General features: G+C 35.7%; 1 protein-coding gene across 4 annotated transcripts in view; it reads left to right on the forward strand.

Annotated features, from left to right (window-relative positions):
- The window catches only part of Sbf (SET domain binding factor), a 125,196-nt gene that overhangs the window by 12,430 nt on the left and 84,975 nt on the right, over positions 1-27,791 (forward strand). For all 4 annotated transcript variants that reach the window (XM_069840023.1, XM_069840024.1, XM_069840026.1 and 1 more), the window contains exons 4-9: positions 3,084-3,236; positions 6,218-6,437; positions 13,969-14,210; positions 18,378-18,683; positions 21,975-22,175; positions 26,212-26,393. In XM_069840023.1, coding sequence (XP_069696124.1) covers positions 3,084-3,236; positions 6,218-6,437; positions 13,969-14,210; positions 18,378-18,683; positions 21,975-22,175; positions 26,212-26,393 — 1,304 coding nt within the window. The remainder of the gene's footprint in view (positions 1-3,083; positions 3,237-6,217; positions 6,438-13,968; positions 14,211-18,377; positions 18,684-21,974; positions 22,176-26,211; positions 26,394-27,791) is intronic.

Consider the following 27,791-nt stretch of genomic DNA (forward strand, 5'->3'; position numbering starts at 1 on the left):
AAATAGTTTTTCCATCTGTTTAGGATTGATGGAGAGTCTGCAAGCAAGTCACCATTCTCATCCTTGATCACGTTTACCCTTGGCTGATATCCGTTCTTAAATTCCTTTATACCCTTATATAAATCTCGAATGTTTTTATTCTTACTATTTGTTTCTACCTCATTCAGTTTTTTCTTCAAGTAACCTCTCTTTTTATTCCTAAGTGTACGACTTGCTTCCCGTCTTTCATTGAAATAATTATCTCTCTTCTCCTCAACTGGATCCTGTAAGAATTTCAATTTTGCCTGTTTCCTTCTTTCTACTACCATGCAACAATCTTCATCAAACCACGGTTCCTTTTTCTTAGTTTCATAGTAACCTATGCTCTGCTCAGCTGCAATTTTGATACTATCTCTGATATTTTCCCACACGCTATTAACATCTAATTCTTTCTCAACTTCGTCGGAACTTTCTAAAGTGGCAAACCTATTCGAAATTTCGACCTGATAATTTTGCTTAGCTTCCTCGTCCTTTAATTTCAAAATATTGAATTTAGTAATATTAACTTGTTGCTCTACTCGCTTGGCTACTGATAATCTTTCTCTTAATTCTCCAATCACCAAATAATGGTCAGAATTACAGTCTGCGCCCCTGAAAGTTCGAATATCTACTATACTAGTATGTCTCCGTTTATCTATCAAAGGAATAAAAAAAAAAAAAAAAAAAAAAAAAAAAAAAAAAAAAGATGACATTTTTGTTAAATTGAAGTGTCTTATGATAGTTTGCAAAATTTGCTTTTCTAGTTTTAAGATTCTATCCCACTGCATTACTGTATAGTATTATGTTGTTCAGTCAAATGTGCGAAGACACGTCTGAACCTCATAAGTGACATCAATAAGGCATCATTCATGAGGCAACTAAGCCAGGAGGTGATGGGATAGGGTGGCCAGTTCTTTTCCCCTTTCATTGCATACATCACTGACTAGCTACATATTACACTAGTCAGACTTCAGATGCATACAGACAATTGTTCTTTCTCTGACACATATTGGCAAGTGAGATGTACTGCTTGATAATAGATGTACAGTTCGCCTCCCCCCCCCCCCCAAAATGAGACGACTTTTGGTCGTCGAAAGTTAAAGTTGTACAGTGCGGTTCACAAGATATTGACGTAGCCAGGAAGACATCTGGTCGTGCATGCTTAGGCCTATTTTCATACAACTTCAAAGTATACACCAGTGCAAAATGTTATCAGTTGTCTGTCTACTTCTTGTGTAGGTCTCTTTTTACGTCCTTGCAGGACAGAGACAATGGTGACCACAATAAGGACCATGACAAAGACAGTAAGGATCATTATAAGATCTACGGCAACGATCACGATAAGAACCACGGTATGGATCACAATAAGGATCATAAGTACCAAGACACGGATCATAACAAGGACCATGATTCACGTCGTGGTACTTAAGCCTATCGTGGTTCTTCTCGTAGACCTTGTCATAGTCCTTATTGTAGTCTTTGTTGTCTTTGTCAGGGCCCTTAAGCTGATCCTTGTTGTCTTTGTCGTGGTCTTTACTGTGATCCTTGTTTTTGTCATGGTCTTTATCGCGACGATTGTTGTTTTTATTGTGGTCCTTATCATGGTCTTATTTTCTTTGTCAGGATTGTTATTGTGGTCTTATTCAATATTGTGATCCTTTTCATGGTTCATTTCGTGGTCCTTATCGTGATCTTTGTTAATTGAATTTCAATGGCCACCATTGAAATTAAATTAGAAACGAACAACTTCAATAGGGATGGTGGCCTGCAACTCAGCAAGGCATGGACCCCGGCCTTGAACAAACTAATCCCTCACGAGATCCTACACTGAATACTGAGGACCAGCACCTAGCTCTGCCGGCTGATCCAAGCTTGCCATCCGCCAACATCACAAGAGGAACCCTGGTAGGGGCAGAGCTTATGAACACACAGAATTTCCGGCCCTAGATTGGTCCCACCGCTAGCCAATCCCACATCATCTGACCGAATCATTTTATATATGAGATGACATTCAGACAATGGCATCATCAGTTCCCTGACGATGGCTACAGAGTCAGTAGCCGAAAGCCTGGAATATTCCACACTTCAACTCGGCTGATAGTCTGTGAATCCATCATTCTTAATGCTTGTCGTTATCGAACTTGCTCTCTTTTGCACAATACGCAGAAAAATTAGCATCTGAGCTATTGAGACAACATGAAAGCTTTCATTTCTGCGTGGAGTGTCGATCTAGTCATGAAGGTTCAAATGTCGATTTAACTACACGATTTATGTATATATTTATCTATTATTTACGTCATATTACCATATTTTTTTGCAGTTTTTGAAGTGCATTTCGGAACGATGCTAGCAACAAACCAATTAGCCTGAATTTAAGTAACTCAAATATTCGTTATCTTGTGTATCAGTGCTCTGGTCTCCAATCATGCGCAGTGTCTTACATCTGAGACTTAAGAATATTCCATCGTCTCATTCTTTTTTTCTTGGGAACTGTACATAATTAGCGACAACCTCAATCAGTGGTGTATATATATATATATATATATATATATATATATATATTATTATTATTATGTCTCAAAATTTTTGCACTGTTTCACATTTTTCACTTGATTTTTGAAGTGTACTTTAATAATTAAACCTATCAGAGCAACTTTTACTGGACTTTAAATAATGATAAACAATATTGCGGATAATTTGCGATTTTCGATATTTTGCAGAAGCTCGTGTATTAATTACCGCGAATTATTGGAAGTCGACTATATTTGACTCTTGCTCATACATTGCTCATCATGTATGAGAGTTATGATATGCTTATGGAGTTACAGATTTTAGTGGTTTGTGGTTTTACAGTACATCCAGTTATATATTTGGCCTATACAGTCACAGTTGCTGGTATTTTACCTATGTCTGAAGTTTAGTGAATGCTTATTTTCAGGAGTACAATATTATTGGGCAGAATTCCCACCCATGTAACCTATAGAGCATAGTCAAGCAATAGATTTAATTTATAATATTTGCTACTACTTTACTAAATTTTAAGTTTAATGAATGCTCTCTTTCAGGAGGAAGATACCGTCGACGGGGAGAACTCTCACCCACGTAGTCTGACTGGCAGCCTGACGAGGAGCATCGCCACAATAACGCATCACAGTATCATGTATGCCCCCAAATGCCTGGTTCTGGTGTCGAGATTGGACTACATTGAAACCTTCAGGGTAAATACAGATTTATCCAGTTCTATATTCATCTTACCGCATGCTGCCTGAATAAAAATTGAATTGAAGGCAGTTAAATTTGTTCTGAGCATTTCTGCTGTATTTAGTGGACCCATTGCCCATTGCATTTGTAAAATGAAAAGGGCGAAGTTAATTAAACAATCTTCAAACATTAATTGGTTTCTAAAGTTTACAATCTCTGATTTAAAATATATATATATATATGAGGCGTGTTCTTAAAATAAGTTCCAAAAGGTTGTATTAAGTAAATGGGAAGATATTTACAAACCATTTTTGTTGCATTGTATTCCCCACACTTCAATTATTTCTCAACATAATCTCCATTATTATTGAAGCATTTATCGAGTCGTGGCACAAGTCTTTCTATCCCCTCATTGTAGAATTCGCCCGTCTGTGATGCAAACCACTCCCGCACTGCTGTTTTCACTTTATCGTCGCCATCAAAACGTTGACCACCGAGGAACTTCTTGAGGTGCAGGAAGAGATGAAAGTCACTCGGAGCCAAATCCGGGCTGTAGGGGGGGATGGTCAATTTGTTCCCAGCCAAATTTCGAGATGAGATTTTGGGTGTCACGAGCTGTGTGTGGCCGAGCATTGTCATGAAGCAACACAACTCCGTTGGTCAGCATCCTACGTCTCTTGTTCTGAATTGCGCGACGGAGCTTCTTCAAGGTCTGACAATAGATTTCTCTATTAATGGTTTCACCCCAAGGCAAGAAGTCGATGAGTAGGACTCCTTTTCTGTCCCAAAAAACAGTGCACATGATCTTGCGTGTTGACATGGGTTTGTTTGAATTTCTTTTTCCTTGGCGATGCAGTGTGCCTCCATTCCATGGACTGCTGCTTCGATTCAGGTGTCATATGAGACACCCAAGTCTCGTCACCTGTCACGATATGGTCAAGAAACTCATCGCCTTGATCACTGTAACGTGTGAGAAAGCTCAATGCACTGGAAACTCGTTTGGTTTTGTGTTCCTTGATGAGCATCTTGGGTACCCATTGTGAGCACAATTTTCGATATCGTAATTGATCTGTCACAATTTTGTAGAGAACACTCTGCATCATTTGTGGAAAATTCAAGGAAAGCGAAGAAATTGTGAACCTCCTGTCTTCATGAATTTTTTCATCAACAGCACACACCAAATCGTCATTGATCAAAGATGACCGACTGGTACACTGCTCATCATGCACAGAACTTCCTAACTCATCTCCAGACCATTCCATCACTAATGGCATCATACACCTCACAAAGTTGACCATGTATGTCAGCTGGTTTGATGTTTCTCGCATTCAAGAAAGGGATAACAGACTGCATCTCACAGTTGGCGGGGTGCTCGATCACTTTAAACATTTCAACTGATCACAACTAACTACACACATGGACTGAAGCTCTGAAACTGCATGCACAGCTTGCCTGAGGACTGAAGAAGAAAACACGCATGCGGAAAATAATGATTGCAGCAATGCGACGGCTATAATTGAAAACGGAACTTACTTTAAGAACACGCCTCGTAATAAAACTGTTTTTTAAAGCTTGGTCAATCACAATACGAGATTGCATGAGAGGTAGTTTTTTCTTCCTGGTCAGAAAACCTACACTTTCATTTTAGGATTATATCCTCCATATGTTTCCTAAGTGTGCAGTGCTCTGTTTTAAGAATGTAATTGAGGACCGTTTTTGCAAAACTTGCTAACTGCAAAATTTTCAAAATTGAGATTTTGGTGGATTAGTTAACATAAGACAGGCCTCTACATGATGTTAAAAGCTTTTTAGGAAAATCTTATTATTTCCTTCACAGTAGTGTGTTAAAGTGTGATCGTTTTTTTCAAAACTTGCTTTCTCCTATGTGAAAATTATAGCAAAACTTGCAGTTATTTCAGTTTTTTGTGTATCCTATAAAATTTAGTTTTTACAGTTAGCAAGTTTTGCAAAAACGGTCCTCAATTGAACAACTCTATAACAGTTTTTTAAGATAACTCACAACTCCCTTTTGTTGATATGCTTCTTCGCCTGAAATTATCATCATCATCATCATCGTCCTTGCAGGTATTAGGCCTAGTGGCTTGTTACGGTCTCCGTCCATCTTTTCAGGTGGCGTCCCAAAGATCGTCTTCCATGTGGTATATAGCGGAGAATTTGTCTTGGGAGTCTGGAACGGTCCATCCTATTGACATGGTTAAGCCATTTTTGTCTATAGTGGTTGAGATGTTCATAAGTAGGTGTAATTTTCAATTCTTTTGTAATTAGTTCATTCCTTTTGTGGTCAAGCAAGCTGTAGCCAGCAGTCCTCCTTAGAAATCTTATTTCCACAGTTGTTAGGCATTGAACATCTGAGTTTCGGACAGTCCAGGCCTCACTACCATACTGGTTTTGCTAGCACTTCGTATGCTTTTAACCTAGTATGTTTCTGGGTTTTCGTGGTTGTGAAAACCTGGTTGATGTAGAATAACTCTTCTCGGGTTTTCAGCCAGGTGAGTTGGAGATTTGCCTCCAAGCTTCGATGGCTACTCTGCCATCTTCTTCAGGGAATGAAGTGATGTGGGACCATATCTAGCCGGTATATATGCAATAGTAGGGCTTCCCGCTGTGGGCCAATCAGGAGCTAGTTCCTAGTCCCAACCACTTTTACATTGGGCATAAGCTAGAGAACCAGCTTTGGACACTAGCGAGGGTTTAAAAACCGAAATTGGGACAGATTTTCGTGGGATATTCCTGCTTTCATTGCCATTATGTATTCCATAATTTCTGTATTAATCATTACCGTAATCATCGTCATTCTTGTGCAGTTGTATCAACCTTTTGGGATACACCATAGGCAATGTTTAGAGAGCAATGTAATCTACAGTTAGGCGTCTTAAATTTTGAAGCAACACCCTCTGGTGAAAGGAAATCATTATATTTCTTGCTTGGTCTTATTATCTCATTGTGTTCTTGTATTTGTGTAGTGTAATAATTACAGAGTTGCCTGGGCATCATCTACACTGTATATGTGGAGAACATTGGTGTCCCATTGGAGACTCTGGTTGGCAACATACTGGGATGCATTCAAGTCCCACCACCAGGTGGTCCACAAGTTCGCTTCAGTATAGGAGCAGGCGACAGACAAGCATTGCAGCCGCCCATTAGTCCATCCTTACCTGTCACACATACGGCCGTCAATCTACTGTTCCAGCAATTAGGTAAGCTGGTTAAGTTCGTTATTGTCATGAAGACTGTAAAATTTTGCTAAATTTGACATTGGATACAGAATTGAACTTCGATGATTGCTGAGTATACAACATGCAGGTGATAAACAGCAAACCTTTGTTTGGTTCTCCTCTTCATCCCTCTCCCTTACATTTCTACTTTTCTTTTTCTTCTGTCTTCATGCATTATACAGAGCTGTTGTTATCATATGTCCCAGAAAAGAGCGGCTAACATTCCTACCGCACAATTGAGCTCCAGTAGCCATACGGCATTCAGTGTGCTTAGAAGTCGTGTAATGAAACTCACGATTCTTCAAGTGTACAAAGTTAGTGTATAAAGTTTAGTGATTATTGTGTATTTAGGTAATGGTTAGCAACAAATTCTCACTGTGTGAACGTGTGTTTATGTACAATACGTACATAAAAGGCAGAAGGTCGTGTGCGAAAACAAGACGAAAATTTCGAATAAAGTTTCCAAACAGACCTGTACCTTCTGCCAAAACAATTAGACGACTCGCTATAAGATTTAAATAAACAGGCTCAGTGAAGAATCGAAAATCAAGCAGAAAACATAGCGTTCTTACGTGGAACAATTGTCAGATTCCGCCACTGCTCATACAGCTGCCATGTCAAAGAGGGAATTGAGGTGTATTTTCGGTACAAGACTAATCGGTAATAATTTGTGGCCTCCACAAACCCCAGATATAACACCCTGTGACTTTTATTTATGGGGCACACTAAAAGGTAGAGTTTATAGGAAAAATCCTCATTCTATAGATGAACTAAAAGACTATATACGAGAAGAAATCCAAGCTATCAATGATGTGTAACTTCAGAGTGTTATTCATTCGTTCATCAGAAGATGTCAGTTGTGTGTGGCGGCAAATGGGGGCCATTTTGAGCAATGACCATGAGCATGGTAAGTCCAAATTATTGAATATTTATTGTTAGTACTGTTATATATTGGAGAAGCGCTGGAGAAATGGTTATGCGCTCGGCAGAAACCACGCAGGGTGCGGCTGGCCGGTGGCCGCTCTTTTCTGGGATGTATGATAAAATAATAGCTCTGTATTTACAAGAAATGTTTGTGCTGTAATAAAATAAAAATTATTTATATTTGTCTATATAAAGTAGTATCCAAAAGTATAGTAATAAATAAAAGTATAAGAAGTTATACATGATGCATCATTACCTACGATGGTTGCTGGCTTGGATGCAGTGGACTTCTGCCCTGACTTACAAGGTCACTGAACACAGGACCTTGCACTGTTGGATTTCGTCTTACGAAGTCACAAGTAAAATATAATCTAAGGCATATCAGTTAAGAACAAAATAGATGGTGTTGCTTATGTTACAGGAGCAGCCATCAGAGGACAGATAAACGTAATTCAGTACATAAGACAAATTGTATTGCTTCATTTATAGTTTTGAAAGGCAGTGCTTTTGAATGTATTTCGTAGTGTACCATAAAATTATTAACCCTTCTGCTACCAAGGGGAGTAATAGGATTACCCCACAGATGATTTTTTAATATTATATTCATTTTTCTCCATATTTATTTTTGAAATTCTATGTATTTGTCTATTATATGTCTACTAACATATGGGCGGGTTGGCTGCCAAGTGGTGTAAGTCACAAAAATTGAAAAATGGACTAACACCACTTTTAGTTACTAGACATTCAGTTCTTTGTATCCTACAAGTAGTGTGCGTCCAAGTTCAATAGTTCGCTCACAAATAGCGCAGAATGTTATTACACTGAACGAAACTGCTGAGCGCCTTGGCAGTCAAGTGGTGTTATGTTCAGGTGCTTCTGCCAGTGTTATCTGCACACAGATTCTGTACTGTCGCCGCCTGTGAACCTTGTTTACTCTGTTCTGTTCCAAACATTCTTATTATTAGGTAAGTGTTGTTCAAGAATAAAATAACGTAGCTTGTGTGTGGACCATTCATACTAAGTGCAAGTTGTAGTCTGTATATGAAATGGTTAAGTTCGAAGAGCTTGACTTGAGAAAAGGTCGTGGCAGTACTGGGCTCCCGTCAATGTACCTGACTCAGCATCAACTTCAAATGGCTTACCCTGATGGAAGATTCGTCACAGAAGCAAAGAAAAAATATATACGGGACCTATTGCAATTTATATCCTTGTCACCATTCTTTTTTTCTTGGCTTAAATTCTAATCCTTGAACTGTTTCCAATGACGATGAATAAGTTGATGAAATCATGATATCAGATGACATCATATGAATTTCCATTTTGTTCTTTTGTTCATTTTTGTTTGTATTTCTTAACAATAAACAACAGTTGCGTTTTGAGTAGGGTTTCAACTTTTATTCGATCTCATTTTCTTTCCCAATTTATTTTTGTTTCAATTAGGGAAATGCGATTTTTCTAAGATCATGACTTTGAAAAGTTCACTTTTGAGGTAGATAAAACAGTTGCAAGATAGATTTATAACTTCTAATTTGAAAGTGTGTATGTTCCACTTATTGCCAAGCCATTATTTACTCAAGACATATACAATTCTGAATTTACAGTGAATTGCAAACTTTAAATTTTCTCTCCTGAAAACATAGAAGTTTGGACGTACACCACTTGGCAGCCAATCCGCCCATATGCTGGGTAACTTTCGGTGTTGGACCCCAGACTCGTTTCACCGGCATTATCACCTTCATCTCATTCAGACGCTGAATAACCTGAGATGTTGATAAAGGGTCGTAAAATAACCTACTAAAATAAAAATAAATCTACTAACATTTTGAAATAAGAATAACATAAATAATTCGTCTGATTTAGTAAGTAATTCGCGTTATTTAAGTGGGGTGATCTTGTTACCCCCCTTGGTGGTCTGTGTCATGAAAATTCCAGGATTTGAAATTCAATTTGTAGGTTAATTTTCTATGTTTTTGAGCTTGTCTGCTTCCAAATTATTTTATTTTATGTTATTCATATCAATATTCTTATTGTTGTTTATATTAGCATAAGTATTATGACCTTTGCTTCAAATTTATATATATATATATATATATATATATATATAAACTAAAATTTATTTTCGTAGATTTTATTTTTATTTATTTATCTTCAGAATTTTTTAAGCTTTTATTTTATTATAAAGAAATGTCTTAAAGATATTCATGGGTGTATATATTGTATTTGAATATTTAAATTTCAACAAATATGGTAACCAAAATGATTTACAATTTTTTCATAATACTTTGACTTTCATTGCTTTTAGCTGTGTTTTTTACCCTGTCAGAATTATATAGCGTTGAGGAATTTACCTTGAAATGTAAGATAGACAAGTTTAACTTTACTGATATGTTTTCTCATAGTGTCACCAATGACATATTGGAAGTTCATTAATATTGGTACAAGTTTTTAACAAAATGGAACGAGACTTGAATCACTCTGTATTTGAAAAAAAAAAAATGGAAAATTATTTTATATTTTTACATTTTGTATAGTCCATAGTCAATAATATATGCATTGTTAATATTCAAAGTGTTTAACAAAGATTGGTACCATGATTTTGATGGGGGTAATTGTATTACCTCCCTTGGTAGTAGTAAGTTGTAAAAAACCTTGGTAGCAGGAGGGTTAAACAGTATTGATACTTATTTAATGGCTATTTTGCTTCATGAACCACATTCTAACATGCAAACACTTTATAAAAAGTTCGTGTATCCATAAGAAAACATTTTCGATTCATGCTTACATAGAGAGAGAAAGATTTGTTAAATCATCAGCCCTCCAGTGAGGGTGACCACAAGAATCCTGACTGCATTACAGTTATGTTTTTTAAGTCGTAAGTTAATTAAAAAAACTAAATTTAGAATTTGGTATTCAGTTGCTGTCAAATTGTCATATTGACAGAATTATCTTTCTTGAAAATATAAACGATATTGAATACTGTGTAAAGAGTCCTAAGAATTTTTAATACGATATTTTGTATTTTTTAATTCCAACTTTTACTTCAAAAACCTTTTCAAATAATTTATCTTCATCCTATGCATATGTAATGTTTAAAAACTAATGTCAAGAATTTTAGGAAAAATACTCAGAAGCAATATGTGTTTGTTGCTGCATTATTATAGCTTTACAGATTGTAAATATTTATACTTGATATGGAAATATTTAGTAAGAGCTGGTCTCATTCCATTATGTATGTGCTTGTTGGTATCTTAATTCTATTGACTTTTCCTGTTGTGGGTCATGTATAGAGCATGTTACACATCACATGTATTAAAATACAATGCTCACCACCTACGAATTATCTAAACTTGTTGCATCATTCATAATACAAAGGATATTTTTAAAAGAGCCAGTAGTTCGAAGAAAAGTGAGCTATCCAATATGAATATCTTCTGTACTGTATAATACTCATAATGATCTAGCCCCTTATGCTTGTATGAATAGTTGCTTACAAGCAAGCACCTTTAAGTCCCACTCCCACTTAGTGGAATCGAATCGAAATGTCTGCCAGCACTCACATCTAGTGAAATCGAACCAAACAAAGCATGTACAAATTAAAATGGATTGCATAATGGCTGTAGTAGTTATATAAAGAGGCTGAAAGAGAAGAAATAAATATCTAAAACAAGAAAAGGAAATACTGGATACATGGAGAATGTTCATTTTATTTGACTATATTCTGAGAGGTGAAACAAAATTTCGTTCTTTAGTGCTGCTTTGGATTTTAATTTTTATCTGATGTTTCCATTAATTTACTTATTTTGCTACAAGCATTATCATGGGGATAATTAGTGTTTTTGTGTTTTGTTGTACAGTAGTGGATATTTCTGAACAAAATTTATTAATTTCAACAATAACTTTCAATAAAGAAGTTATGCTGCCTACCAAAAATGGATTTGGCTCATGTATTTTTTCATGAAGGCTTCACGAGAATATACAATCATACCCAAAACAAGAAATTGTGTTCCGGCAGTGAAATAAATATTCTAGCTCATGAATTTGATTTGGTTCTTTTCGACACACTACATTCTGCTGTCTTCCATTTAAATACAATGTGAAGGAAAATTCTGTTCAATTCTGTTAAATGAGAGTGGGCCTGTAGACATATTATGCAAGTTGTTATGTTTCAGTGGTGCAGAAATGAATACATATTACCAGGGAACGGATTTATATGGACTAAAAATATATGAAATATGTAAATATATATGTAGTTATTTTTACCAAAATATGGAATTAAATATGGATTTTTACCAAAATATGGAATTAAATATGGACTTAAAATTATAAAAAAATGACTATGTACGTTAAATATTGGTACATTTTAATCAAACTAAACAAAAAATATAATGGACGTACCTTATCTTCCAATGTAGTTTCAACAAAACACAATTTTTATTGTCTGTTACCATAACAATAGGTTACAAACATTTCTTTCAAGTGCTGAAAAGTGAATCTTCTTCTATTGTCTCTGAGGATAGATTTATACTGACTAAAAGAGCGTTCGACGTCACAAGAAGTAACTGGTACATAATTCAATTTCACAATGTCTGCTGGGGATAAGTCCAAGTTAATCTTCACTGTTGATTCACCACTCATCACAGCAACAACCTTTTGTAGTTCTTCATATCCAGGGTTTTTTGAAAGTACAGTGTCCACCTTAGCTCTTACTGCATCTGCAACTTTACCTCTACCACGATTCAGTTGTTCCACAGTACTATTTATAATTTCAAAACTTTTAGATAGTGAAAGGTGCCTATTTTGGAGACTTTTGAGCGTTTTTATGATGCATGAAAATGTATGCTGAATGTGAGCTAAGTCATTCTTCACACTTATGTCACAGGTAACTGTTTTCGCAGTATCAATTGAGACTGCATCTTCAGAGTCCAATGCAAGGAGAACATTGTTAATAGAGTCTATATGTTCGGCATAATATTCAACTGCTTCTAGCCATGTACCCCATCTAGTTAAAATTGGCTTTGGTGGCAATGGAATTTCAGGGTACATTTCTTTCAACACGTTAACTCTACTGGGAGCTTTGAGAAATACTTTTTTCACTGATGAAATCAACAAATCTACTTTAGGGAAATTGTCTCTGACCACTTCTGCCACATGATGAAATGCATGCGCCACACAAGTAAAATGAGTCAATTTAGGATATACAACAGATAATGCTTGTCCAGCTTTGACCATATAAGGGGCAGCATCGCTAATAAAGAATAACACATTATCGTACATAATACCCTTTGGCCACAGGATACCCATAGCTTCGTTGAACAGTTTAACTATAGTTTTGTTATTGCACTTTTCTAGAACATCACAATGTAAAAGAATTCGTTCAGAATATTGTTCACTTAACAAACCGATAACTACATTACCAACAAGTCTACCTTCTTTGTCGGGAGTCTCATCAATGGAAACCCAAATTGAACTATCTTTAATTTCATCTCTTATCTTCTGTATTGTCTCATCGTAGATGGATGGAGCATACGTCTTCCTAAGTGTTGACTCATCCGGGATTGTATGTTGAGTATATTTTTCAAGGAATTCCCTGAAGACCTTATTCTTTAGTTTGTAGAGAGGAATATCAGCAGAGATGAGAGAACGGCACAGGTCGATGTTAAACTCAGATCTTACATTCGATGTTGTTGGTTGTGTTAAAAACAATTGTCTCTGCTTGGAATTTAGTTGTTTGTTGGCCTGATGTTTACTAGTTGTAATGTGTTATTGCACCAGGAACTTTTGTGTAGATGATACTGCACACTGACACAAATTACAAAATAATATTTTATTGTCAGTTGATAAACCATCTTCTTTAAATTCTGAAATGTAACTTGTTAGTTTTGATTTTAAATTGACTGAATGACGTACTTTTGGCATATTTACCGTCTTTATAGTATGATTTACAAAACTGAACCTATGTGTACTCTGACTGGCATTTAACCGTTGAGCTGCACAACTGAAGTCTGTTAAAAATTTTAAATTAAATTAATACAGTTTTGTAACTTACTTTCCCATTGTTGATAGGACTGCTAATTTTCAAATAACTCTGATGTTAAAGGGATTACTGAACATGTGTTTAAATCTCTATTGTTGAAATGTATTTTTAAAAGTTAATGGAATTTTGTTTTGTTTTATTGTTAAACCTAATATAATATGGACTGTTTTATATGAAATATGGAAAATATATGGAAATTAACGAAAATATGTACTAAACTCTAAAATATGGAAAAATATGGAAAATAAAAGTAGGATTTTTCAACCCTACACATTGTGAAACATAAAGATAATGCAAAATATAAATTATATTAGCTTTATAAGTAAATATGTATTTACATATAAATCCTTTCCCTGCATATTACTTTGTGCAATACGACCTTACATTGCTCTACGCTTTCTAGATGTTTGGTGAAACACTGTAAGCACGTGCATGCGCACACACACACACACACACACACACACACACACACACACACAACTATAATATAGTCTGAAATACTGCTTTCACAGCACTGGGTGTATAGGCTGCTGAATTAGGCCATCTTTGTTTCAGGAATTCGTAATGTGCTGGTGTTGTTTTGTGCAATAATGACTGAACACAAGATCTTATTCCACTCAAAGAGCTACACACGCCTCACTGAGGGGTGCAGGGCATTGACAGCACTTATGTATCCGTTCCGTTATACCCATGTGTACATTCCGCTGTTGCCTGCTGCATTGGTAGAAGTCCTCTCCACTCCGACACCCTTCATCATGGGTGTTCACTCTTCCCTCAGGGCTGAAGTAGCAGAGTTGGTGAGTTAATGCTGCCAAAATGTTTTTCTATTATTATTATTATTATTATTATTATTATTATTATTATTATTGTTGTTGTTGTTGTTGTTGTTATCACCATCATAATCATTACCACTACAATCAGCATCCTCTTTCTCTTCATCACTTTTTCTTCCTCCTGTCTTCTAGTTGCTTGTTTTTCCTCCTCACCCCCTCCATTATTCTTTCTCCTTGATTTTCCTATTCTTGATATGTTCTCATACTTTTTATTACATATTTCTAGTTTTTTTTTTCTTCTCTGCATCTAATTGTGTGCTGTAAACTCTAGATATTTATTTGAAAGTCATATTTGGTTTCAGATAAGTTGGAATTATAATAGAAAGGATTATATGGTTTTAGTCAGCAACTTATCAAAGTATATAAGTACAGAATGAATTCTGTTACATCACATTAAATTATGTTAAATTATATATTTCACGAATATTTTCAACTTATATAAAGTCATCTTCAGGTGATTGACACAATAAAAGCAAACAAAATTGAACACAGGTGATATACATATAATCCTTTCTATCTAGATATTTAGGTGATGTCATCCGTATTGATTCTTCAACCTGTCCTTTTGTTTCATTCTCATCCTGGATATAAAAGAATATCATGATTGTTTCAATTATGTTTATATGCTTCTCTGGGGGCAAAGGCTAATTGGAAATTCCTTGTCTTTGATTGGGCCAAAAACCCTAATAGAACTGATATTTAAACCTTGCGGTGAATTTCGGTGAAGTCCAGAGGGCCTAATTAGTCAAATCCACTCTCTTCACTTCCACTCTGGGCCTTCCTGGGATCTTTTAAGATGCGAAAGAGAGAGTGGTGTGCAGAAAGCAGTGTGAAGCTACTGCATTTAGCTTTTCCAAGAAAAATTGCAAATATGGCATGATGAGGTTGAGAAGAAACTGCCTTCTGAAGGATGCACTGGAAGGAATGGTGAACGGGAAAAGAGTTTGGATCAGAAGAAGATATCAGATGATAGACGACATTAAGATATATGGATCATATGAGGAGACAAAGAGGAAGGCATAAAATAGGAGAGATTGGAGAATGCTGGGTTTGCAGTGAAAGACCTGCCCTTGGACAGAACATTATGAATGAATGAATGAATGCTCCTCTTTGAAAGTCCATACTTTACTACTATGATTAATTATTTTTGTGTATTTGTTTAGTAAGTTTTATTGTTACTTATTTATTTTCTTTCTATCAGCTATTCTGTTATTGGTGTAGACAGAGAGGTCTTCTGTTATTTCGTAGGCCAGTGGTTCTTAAATTTATTAGTATTATGGATCCTCTTTCCATAGATCAGTATTTTCGCGAAACCCTTCGAAGCCATTAATGAAATGATGAGTAGATCAGATTTTGAACTTATTAATAAGTGAATTTGAGTAGTTATATTTATTATATTTTTCAAAATTGAATCAATATTAACGATTTGAATTAAAACGTAAATAATATAATACAGTCCTGAAAAAAGGAGATGGCCTTCATTTAATATGTTACAGCAGAGTTGATATTAAAAAATGCAAAGGAAAACACTTCTTCACTTTCAATACATTGTTAGAATTGGAATATATCAGTCTCCTAACTGTCCATTGTGCAACTCAAATCAAGAAATGGATTCAGAACGTCTGAAAATCTGTGCGTCAGTGGCTAACTATGACAATATCTTTGAAAAATATTGGAGTGCAAGAGGTCAAATGACTTTACTGTCAAATGCCTGGCATTCGAAAACAACAACAACATTCTTTGTATTATAATCTTGTATTGAGAAAGATATCAAGTATATTTTTACAAGTTTCCCTACTTCAGTGAGAATGATGGAACTTTTTTGTGCTTAAAATGACTTTATGTTTGGAACCAATGTTATCTTTAATTTCAAGTCTGTCATTGCATTTATTTGGTTTCTTTAAACAGTTTTGTTACACGAAAGAGTAGAAAATGCCTGCTCACACAAGTAAGTCATGGGAAAACAACATTAAATGTTTCAAGTTCTCTATGTTCTGCATGAACTTTCGGCCAGATATCAAAAAGCTGACATTCACTTAAACGTTTTTCCAAACAGTGTTACAGTAACAGCTCTACAAGCTCATCTTCCTCCTCTTAGTGAGATTGTGAGTACTCATGATGATAAAGGGAATTTGAGGTCACATAATGCTAGAATTAGGAAGCAGAAAATATCGTGAGTTCATCTTCATTCATATTATGATGAAGTTTAAGCTGGCGACCCATTATAAACAAAACTATGTTTGTGATTATTGTGTTTAAACTTATAGTCTTACACTGTTTAATAATTTTAATAACACCCAAACGCTGTTAACCTTAAATTGGCAATGTATCCTATAGGATACAACAGGTTAATAGGCTATATGCTATAATTTTAATAGAGCAATAGAAAAAAAAAATTGGTAGGAAAATTAAAATTTCAGAATACTATAATATTGCACAACATATAAAATATGGACATTGCGATAGTTGTTTTCTTTACAGTCCGACACAGTTTAATAAACTAGTGTGAGAAATGAACTTTTGCCAATTTAAGGGTTAACAGTCAATTAGACGAATTTATGGTTAGTATTGTACATACCGAAAATGGCCAATGCATTTGTGACATCATTGCCACACAAAATATCCTTCTTACAGTCACACTGTTTAATGATACACTATGCTGGGTTGCAAGAACACAGACCTATAACTAATGTATTCCTCCATTAGTTAGTGTATTGTCGGATTGCAGAACAGGAATTTAACGAGCCACTAATTATTGGATCGTTAACCAAGCATCATTGGATTTCACAAGTGAATGAATAAAAAGTGAACATCGGCTGCTAGACTGATATAAAAAATTGCTTTCATTTTTGTCAAAATTTGCAATAAATATAGACTAATACGGACCAAAAAGAAAAGAACAGAAGTTTTAATGAGAAAGATAAATATGCCTATTAGAAATAGTGCACGAGTACATTGATTTTATAGAAAATAAAATAACGGACTACAGAGCACATAACCTCGTTGTCAGATGATGAAGTAGAGTCTGTAGTAAAGAAATAATTAGTAACTTCGCTATTCGAAGAATGAATGAATAAATGGAATGAATGAATAAACAAGTAAGTAAGTAATCAAATTACCTTATATCGATGGCTAAGAAGAGATACTTCTACCTACTAAAGTGATCATTTAGTATAACTATACTATTATTATTTGGATTAACTACATTATTATTATTATGTTCACAAAATTGGACAGTGTACTAATATTTTGTTCTCGAGTAGAATATCTTACAAAGCAGAACCATATGTAAGAAGTTTGTCTATTTTTAGAAAATAATTTCTAAAACATTTTTTTTTATTTACCTGTAAATGTACAGATACGAGGTATCTTCTTCCTAGCCATCGATATGCAATATTATTTTAATATCGTGTATATAAGCCTATTATACAAAATATCACATGCCTGAATCTTATACAGGTAACATTACGATGAATAAAAATATATTAAACTACTTGCCAATACACAAAATGTACGTAAGATGGGTGTCTAATGGTGGAATAAATATTATTATAGGAGGGAAATCAGATCTCTAAGTTGGTGAATCCTTTAACAGACCAATAACACTAAAGATGTTTCTTGCAACCCATCTTTCGAAGTTATTGGTCTGTTAGCAGCTAACAATGGAATAAATGCATTCTTGCAACCCACCATAAGGCTGTAAACAACAATTTCATTGAACGAATTTCTATGTTGCACCAATAAAGACAAATGCACTTCTGACATTGTTGCCACATAAAAAAATTAAAATCCTTCTGAAGGATGAAAAATGTCCTCTATCAGGAATATTCGCAGATCCCCAGAATGAGCTTGGGGACCCCTGGGAATCCTCGGAGCCCACTTTAAGAACCATAGGAATCCTCGAACCCCACTTTGAGAACCACTGTAGTAAGCTATAGTCGAACTTCATACAACTTCACTGAATTCGACCAGAAAAAATTTCGCTTACTTTAACATTACTCATCTTATATTTTGAAGAAATTAGGCGAAATGTCTATTAGTTTAAACACAAGGTGATCAGAGAGTGAATATAAAAATGTGTACAATGTAGTGGGGTGGTGTGATTAATTATGGATTCTTTCTTCTTTGCAGATGGATGTAATTGTGGCAGACTTGGATGGCGGATCCATCACAGTACCTGATGGTGTGTCATTACCTCTGCTTCCTGAGCCACTCCTGAGCCATACACAGGAGTCACTGAGCTTGGTCCTGCAACCAGAGCTGAGCTGTGCAGACCATGCGTTTCCCCCACATGCAGTGCGAGCCATCCAGTCAGCCATGCTGGACAAGGAAATTCGTTCTGTGTTTATGAGAACATTTGCTCAGCTTTTACAGGGTTATCGTAGCTGTTTAACCATCATACGTATTCATCCGAAACCAGTCATCACCTTCCATAAGGTACACCCTGTACCAACATTAATGCTTTCCTCTACAGCAGTGTTTTTCAATCTTTTTCGACATATGGAACACTAAGTTGTACTTTAAAATCCCACGACACACACTAATCTAAACCAGTGGTTCCTAGCTAGGGCAAATTATTTTTCATAAAAACCTGTGAAATGCGATATTTTTAAAGTTTGGTGACCCATAGTGACACTTGTGGCGGAAAAGGTCGCAGTTGGGGTTTTTTCTCGAGGTTCTCCTGTTTCCCCATATTAGACATCTACATCATTCCGTCAACATTTCTCCATTTCATCATCATTCCATAGCATTCCCCAAATGCCGGTTGGCAACACGTGGAACAGGCTGTCTTAATGTGCGTGCACACTTAGCGAACAAACAATGAACAAATGATGAAGCAAAACTTCGTTGTTCGTTTGCTGTTTGTACAACATACAAATCATCAACAAATGATCGGAGAACATTCTCGTTCGCCAATTATCCACAGTAATGGCAGACGAAGATATAATTATTATAGCAAGTGTAGCCATTGTTATTCCAGGATGACAGAGAGGGTTTGGAATTGAACGGGTTACATCAGCTGCTTGTCTATGCGGATGACGTGAATATGTTAGGAGAAAATCCACAAATGATTGGAGAAAACACGGGAATTTTACTGGAAGCAAGTAAAGAGATAGGTTTGGAAGTAAATCCCGAAAAGACAAAGTATATGATTATTTCTCGTGACGAGAATATTGTACGAAATGGAAATATAAAAATTGGACATTTATCTTTTGAAGAGGTGGAGAAGTTCAAATATCTTTGAGCAACAGTAACAAATATAAATGATATTCGGGAGGAAATTAAACACAGAATAAATATGGGAAATACGTGTTATTATTCGGTTGAGAAGCTTTTGTCATCCAGTCTGCTGTCAAAATATCTGAAAGTTAGAATTTATAAAACAGTTATATTACCGGTTGTTCTTTATGGTTGTGAAACTTGGATTCTCACTTTGAGAGAGGAACATAGGTTAAGGGTGTTTGAGAATAAGGTGCTTAGGAAAATATTTGGGGCTAAGAGGGATGAAGTTATAGGAGAATGGAGAAAGTTACACAACACAGAACTGCATGCATTGTATTCTTCACTTGACATAATTAGGAACATTAAATCCAGACGTTTGAGATGGGCAGGGCATGTAGCACGTATGGGCGAATCCAGAAATGCATATAGAGTGTTAGTTGGGAGGCCGGAGGGAAAAAGACCTTTAGGGAGGCCGAGACATAGATGGGAAGAAAATATTAAAATGGATTTGAGAGAGGTGGGATATGATGGTAGAGAATGGATTAATCTTGCTCAGGATAGGGACCAATGGCGGGCTTATGTGAGGCGGCAATGAACCTCCGGGTTCCTTAAAAGCCAGTAAGTAAGTAAGCCATTGTTATTATAGGCAGTTTAACAAAGAAAGTTAAAAAACAAAAGGCAATGGTGGGAGACGCCACTCTACGAAAGTTGCAATTGATATAGAGACACTGACTTGCTTCATGATTTATGTCAAATTGATTCGGAACAGTTTCACAACTTCTGTCGCATTTCAGAAACAGACTTCCAAATATTACTGTGCGAAGTAAGACCATAAAATTTCCTACCTCCCATAAACATAAATAAGTTTGATGACAGCTTCGTCACTCCACTTGAGTTTCGACATCCTGTTGGTGAAATTAAACTAACTGCTGCGTTCTTCTACAAACTGCAAACGAGTGGCAAATCCTATCCACAACAAATAACAAATTTCTTTGATATACCGACAAGTGATGGATCACTACCAAAGACAAACCAAACGATCAGTTTGCCTTTGCTGCGTCGTCCACATGTTCCAATTTCAGTCAGTGAAGGCATTCATTTGTTGTTCGTTCGCTACGTGTGTACGCACCTGTGGAGACAAGTGGAGTTGCGTGCTCGAAACCTGGGTACGCAGAGAACGTTAGTGTGGTCAGCTGGTGTGCGTTGGAAAAGCACCTAGCTTTAGGGTCAGCTCAGTAGATCTAATAAGTGCCCACTCCCTTAAATTCAAATTCAGTTCAAGGAAAAATTACAAATATTTCAAAAGGCCCACTACGACAAATAAATTAATGAATAAACCCATACAAATTAGACACCCTTTATTTAAAATTGCCAATAAAGAAACCCAAAAATATTTATATATCTTAAAGATACTATCTCCAAAATTAAACCCTTGGAATAAAAACCTGCTGGAATGGAATGGAATTCTGACTTTATTGACCTGGCAACTCTGGCTGTGCATCAATCTTTTACTTTTTGTTATGACAACCTTTTCTATTTTCATTTTCTCGTAGCACACCAGTGGATCATTCCCTGATATGGTTGAAAATGGCTGCTGTAGAGGTAGTTATAGTTCATTAAATTAGTAGTTTTTCACTAACAAGGGTACAGGTTCTATTTCCGTGAAATCCTTTGAGATGTTTGGTTGCTGAAGTGATTGTGGTGCAGATTTATTAAGAGTTACTTTTACTCCTTTATTGTATCATTATGATCATGTATCATCTTAATACAGAATATCCTCTACTGTGAAAGATAAGTAAATAATTATTACACATCCCAACCAAGTCTAAGATGGCCAAGTGGTCTACAACTTTGGTGTATGACGTCAAAGAGTGGAATACATGGGTCAGTCAGTGTATCTACCATTGTCATAGTTGGTAGTTTAGCAATAACTGTGCTTGCATCCAGACCCAAATTTCAAGCATTCAAACATGACTGAAAGCAATTAATTTTTCAAATGGAAAGAAATCCTAAGAATAGCTTATTCCAGGGGATAACATAGTTGGGAGTCTACTTCACGCCAAGTTTATGGCATATAATAGAATCAAGCAAAATTCTCATTGGTCATTGTAATATCTGCCTACAGGTTTTACTTTCAGGTGCAGATGACTCCTGGGTAGTTCCTGATGGTACCATCTGATACCTAAAGCAGAAAACGTTTCGAAAATTCCCATATTGCTTACCATCTAGAAGTAATGAATTTCTCCTTACAGGTTCCTCACTGCAGAAATTGAATTTAACTGAGAATCTAGCAGGATTTTAAAAGGGGGTTATTTGACCAAGTCTAAAGGCCTAATGTTTGTTGGTTCCAGTTTTATTTCTGGTAATCCTGTAATAGTTATTGACAGAATGGCAGTTACTAAGCTTTCTCTACACATTTCAGTGTTCTGTGCCAATTTTTTCCCATTATTGCTCCATTATCGTAATATCGCTTCTTTGATTTAAAGTATTGTTCAATTTCATCAGGCTGCATTTCTGGGTGAACGAGCACTGATGGACTGTGACTTCACAACACGGGTGCTCGACTGCATGTTCTTCACAGGGTTTGTGGCCGAGAGAGGTCCTCCTTGGCGGCCGTGTGATGTGTGGGATGAATTATATAGCAACATTGGTGATCTCTTGAGACTTGAGGCCCAGGACCAGCGCATGGTATTGGTTCATATACAGGTGAGATACACAATAAAGTAACTTAGCTTACAATGTTGTTAACTTATGTGGTACATATAGACTCTTTACAAAAGCACATGATAATCTTTACAATTTTACCACTAGAGAAAAAGTTTTTTGATACTGCAGAAATCATATTTCGAGATTTAGGTGAAAGTATATGCTTTTGTTATCCCTGATATTGAAAAAAATGAAATATCTGAGAAAAGTAGTTGGGAAAACTAAGAGAGATAGAGTTAGAAATATAAATATTAGAAATGAACCAGTGGTAGAACAAATTGAAAGGAAACAACTGAATTGGTTTGGACATCTGGTTAGAATGGGAGATGAGAGGAAAGTGAAAGGAGTATTCGAATCAAGAGTAGAAGGTAAAAGGAGGAGGGGTAGACCAAGAATAGAATGGGAACAATACGTTAATGATGTGGTGAGGAGAAAAGGGAAGGAAATCCGGGAAATAAGAAGATTGGCATTGGACCGGGAGAGATATAAGAAATGGGTAGAGGGCCCGACGCTGCAAGGCACAAGGAATAGATGATGAAGAAGAAGAAGAAGAAGAAGAAGAAGAAATTGAAAAAAATATATGTACTTTTTTGTCATTCTGTTCCTCTTTTCATTCATTACTCATCTTGTCATCATTTCATCTACACAACTACTGTCAGGGTTTAAAATAATTGATATAGCTTTCCTTATATGTTAGTAACAACCTTATTTAGGTAATTATGGATTCATTCATTCATAGTGTTCTGCCCAGGAGCAGGTCTTTTACTGCAAACCCAGCTTTCCTCAATCGTTCCTCTATTTTCTGCCTTTCTCTTTGTCTCCTCAGATGATCCATATATCTTAATGTCGTCTATCATCTAATATCTTCTTCTGATCTGAACTCTTTTCCCACTCACCATTTCTTCCAGTGCATCGTTCTGTAGGTAGTTTCTTCTCAGCCAGTGACCCAACCAATTCCTCTTCCTGATCAGTTTCAGCATCATTCTTTCTTCACCCACTCTTCCCAACTCAGCTTCATCTCTTATTCTGCGTGTCCACTTCCTGGCAGCAGCTCATGTTACTGTTATAGTACACCCCAAATATTTGAAGCTGTCCACGTGCTCTACTGCTTCATTTAGAATTCGCAAGTTTACTTTCTTTATTTTTCTTCCTACGACCATGGTCTTCGTCTTGTTTGCATTTATCTTCATCCCATACGCTCCCAGTTGTCATTTAGCTTCAGTAGCATATCCCTTAGTATCATCTTCTCTTCTGCTAACAACACCATATCATCAGCAAATCTTATGCACTTTATTCTTCTTCCTCCTACTATTATTCCTTTCATGTTCTGAAAACAGTTCTTCACTAAATCCTCCAAGTAGATGTTGAACAGGGTAGATGATAAGGGGCATCCTTGACATACTACTCTCCCTATTTCACTTCCTTCTGACATTTCTTCTATCCTGAGAATTACAGATGAGCTTATGTAATTTTAAGAAAATGCGGAACTACTTTCCCTCAAATATTGAGTGATGTGTCAATCATATATACAAATTTTCAGTATTTCAAATTGACTAGTTCCTTTTTTTCTATAGTTCACACATGTAATTTAACAACATGTGTTATATTAGAATCATACCTTTGATGAAACTTGGAATCTATTGTTATATAAATAAGGAATGAAACATTTTATAACGTCATAACATGAACTTAAGATTAATGGGGCAACCACCAGTGAAACTCAGTTGGAAGTCCATTTGCGTGCTGATACAGAGCTGCACTTGAGTGTAGGCTTGATTTTTGCTTGGGCTGAATTATCTCCCCCCCCCCCCTTCCCGAGATTTCGTCCAACTGTAAAACAAATTTCAGGGTAATCTCATAGCATCAGTAAATAACCGAGTAGAAAAAAAAAGTGGATCTGACAAAAGTCGACTGGGTAACAGACCAAACATAAAAGAACAATTTAGCTTGTGGAAAACATGGTTTAGAGGTAGGGAGTAGGATTCATGCTTTGAGGTCATGTTCAGACATGAGCTCAAATCATTCTTGAACCAGTTGTCTGGTTAAATTTTTTCATGGTTTTCCGCAATTGTAAAGTGAATGTCAAAAAATACCATGGTGAATTCTCAGATTTCTCTCACTATCGCCAATTTTATTCATGCCAGTACTAGATATCTGTGCAAATAATCCAGTGTCATTAAGTAATGTAATCAGTTTAAAAAAGAACATATGAAATTCCAAAAAAAGAAATGAGTAGAATGCACATATTTCTTGGATGTTGGAGAACAGGATTGTTAAACTTGCAAGATACTCTTATCTCATAGGACGTACTATTTTTACAAAGTGAGGGAAGAGATAGTGGTTGACTGATTGTACTCTGACATTATAGCCTGATAAACTTACAATAATGTAGGAGACTATGAAAGGGAAAAAGATATCCCAAACCAGAAAGACTGTACCTCATGATTCACTGAAATCTTTGTGAAACTTGGTTTTTGGTGTCAGTATTACAATCATTTATCTTATGTTGTGCTTCATACTAGGGTATTCGGAAAGTAATGGCAACATAGTTACTGTTTCACACTAAATTTATTTAGATTACTTTTGACATTATATACTTCAAATATACTGGGTGTTCAGTTCAAAATGTGTCATGGCTCGCTGTATGCCGTCATGTGGCTAGCCGATGAGCCTAGAGAATTCAATCTTCCTACACTTCCGAAGAGGTGTATAACCTAAGAGGCAGAGAAGTTGCCTAGCAAGTACGGCGTTCATTCTGAAGAGTACGTACCGATATGTACGGTAACGCCGGTAGTGGCAGGAATGTGAACTGTTTGGAAATATGTACTGTCGGGATATGGGGAGAGGGTTAAGACGATTACTTACGTATTTGTTGACATTAACTTCGACGGTCAACATGGACACAGAGCATTTGATTTGTATTGTGGAATGTTACCGTACGCAACCGATGATAACAAATACCCTGCGTACGACTTGCCGGCGCAAAACACAGTTCGAAAGAGGTTATGGTAGCACACAGACCGTACAGACTGCCATCTGTTGCTACGACGTTCAAGTTATACCATACACGTTCTCAAGTTCAGATTGAAGAACGCCTTAAATAATAGGCAACTTCTCTAACATAAAAGCTGAAACTCGCTTCAAATCGGTGTCCCAACAACAGTGACGTCATGACACACTTTGAAATGAACACCCAGTAGTCTCCTGCCATGTCAACAATACATTGCCAAATTCTTGGAAGATGGCGGACTCCATCTGCAGCAGCATTTTTGGATATTTCTCTCACAGATCAATCTAAAGTTCTTCAGATTTCACTCTTGATTTAAAGCAAATGCCTCGCTTCCACCCAACTTGCAATAGTTCAGTGTAGTAGGACTTCTCTTTCACAGGTTTCTTGTAATGCTCTAAAGCATTAAGTTGCACATTTTTCTCTTGCAACTTGGATTTTTATGAAGCGCCTTTGTTCGTACCTTTAGGACTGTATCGTTTATTACAAATCAGAAACAGCAACTGTATTTACAAAATATGGCTACTTCGATATTTTCAATATTGCAAATTTATGAAACAATTGCTGCTCTATTGCGTAGTACAAGATTTCAATGATCACTGCTAGGAGCACTGATTTACAGCATTGTTGCCATTACTTATCGAATGGCCTAATAGTATATGTATAAGACACATTATCTGACGAGACTTTCTGGAGTGTCAAGCAGGATCAAGACAAACATGTTTTGTTAATAATGATAGGTCAGAAGTGCTTCTGAAAGTCAAGACAGAAGTTCAACTTGATGGTAGGCCTACATGACTTTGTAAGGAAACATTTCTGAGACATGATTATTTAACAAAATATGCTTGTTTTTGGCACCATCTCTCTCCCAAAAAAAATTGTTTTTTCATAATGTATGTGTAAATTTTATTAGATTGACTTAGAATATCCTTTGTTATTTTATTATACTGTAAGTTGTTCGTGTTATTGTTGTTGTCATTTTAAATCAAGGTTTGTAATACAATATTGATTTTTTTTTTTTTTTGATAGGAACTCGCACAACAGTTATACACAAATGAGAACCCAAATCCTCAACCATATGTTCAAAAAATTTTGAAACCACCAGATGGAGCATTTGCACGTATTCATCAACCACCTTTTCCTTCAGTCAACATCATCCAAGTACAGGCCATTATAGATGAAGGACTTGCCAAAAACAACCTTAAATCCAGGTAAGAATAGAAAACTTTGAGTTACGTGTACATCTCTGCCAGCTTAACAGGTGGAAGTATGAATTGAACTTGATACAAAGCTATTGTAAGACCGAGCTGTAGGGTAATATCTTTAGAGTGCATTCATTCTTTATACTAAGGTATAGTGTTTACTTATTAAGATGTAAAGCAAGGAAAAATGGTGTGGAATTCGTCGTTTTAATTAATGAGGGTGTACTTTATTAAAAGAGTTACAAAAAGATTGCGATCAAACTTTCACTTGTTAATAAATTGGTTATTTTGTAATCTACAGGCAAACTTATTAAGTTCAACACTCGTCTTTCATTGGTATTTAAATGCAACTGTTTATACAAACTTAATTTAGTATGGTGAAAAAGTAGACCTGTGTTCAACTTCATGTTGCGTTTTAAGTCCTCTCTCTTCTCCTTTATGTTCTACCAACGAGATTGTCAAACTCTTTATACTGCATCGGAGAGGAAGGCAGTTAATAGAAGTTCAACTGAACACATATTCTCTCTCTGCCTTGCCTTCCTTTCTCTCTTTCTTCCTTTCTCCCTCCTCACAGATATGCAGTGTGTTAGCAGCGCCCTGATTTAATCCATGTTAAAGCTTGTCAGTTGCCCACACCCACACACACAATAATGTCATTGTTTATAACAATCAAATGATTATTGCTTTGTAAAGTGCTGAGAAAAACACTTTTTGCTCAGTCTGGTACACTCAGGAGTAATTATTATTGTTTCTAACTTTGTAGTTTTCATTTTCTTCATTAATTGTTGCATGTAGTTAGAAGTTAAGGCGAGAAGTACACCATTGGCCTGCAAAAATTGTGAAATTAATTTTTTTTAATCTCAGCTACTATAAAAGCTAAATGAACAAAACTTTCCATGTTTAATATATATACATTACACTTTATAAAACACTATTCAGAATATTAATATAGCTAGTAATTACCTATAAAAATGGTATCAAATTTGAATAATTTTTTTTTGCAGACTTAAAACATTTACATAAATATGTGTGCAATATTATTTAAATATTTGCGTGATTCTTATACTAGAATGTTTTAAAGACCTACATCAACAACATAGTCTAGGATTCTTTACCTATTACTTCAAGAATTTCTTTTTTCTTAATCGTTTCCTTCAATATTAAAAAAAATTCCTGAAGAAATAGGTAAAAGATCCTAGGGATATAAGTCTTTAGAATATTTCTGTAAAAGAATTATGCAGATATTTAATTAATTGTAGATTTTATTATGTAAATGCTTTACAGTTGTAAAAAAGTTATTCAAATTTGATATTATTTTTACAGGTAATTATTAGCTATTTTAATATTCTGAATAATGTTTTATAAATTGTAATGTATGTGTATTAAACATTTTTGTTCATTTAGCTT

This window comes from Periplaneta americana, chromosome 11, assembly GCF_040183065.1.
Source record: "Periplaneta americana isolate PAMFEO1 chromosome 11, P.americana_PAMFEO1_priV1, whole genome shotgun sequence".
NCBI classification, from domain to species: Eukaryota; Metazoa; Arthropoda; class Insecta; order Blattodea; family Blattidae; genus Periplaneta; species Periplaneta americana.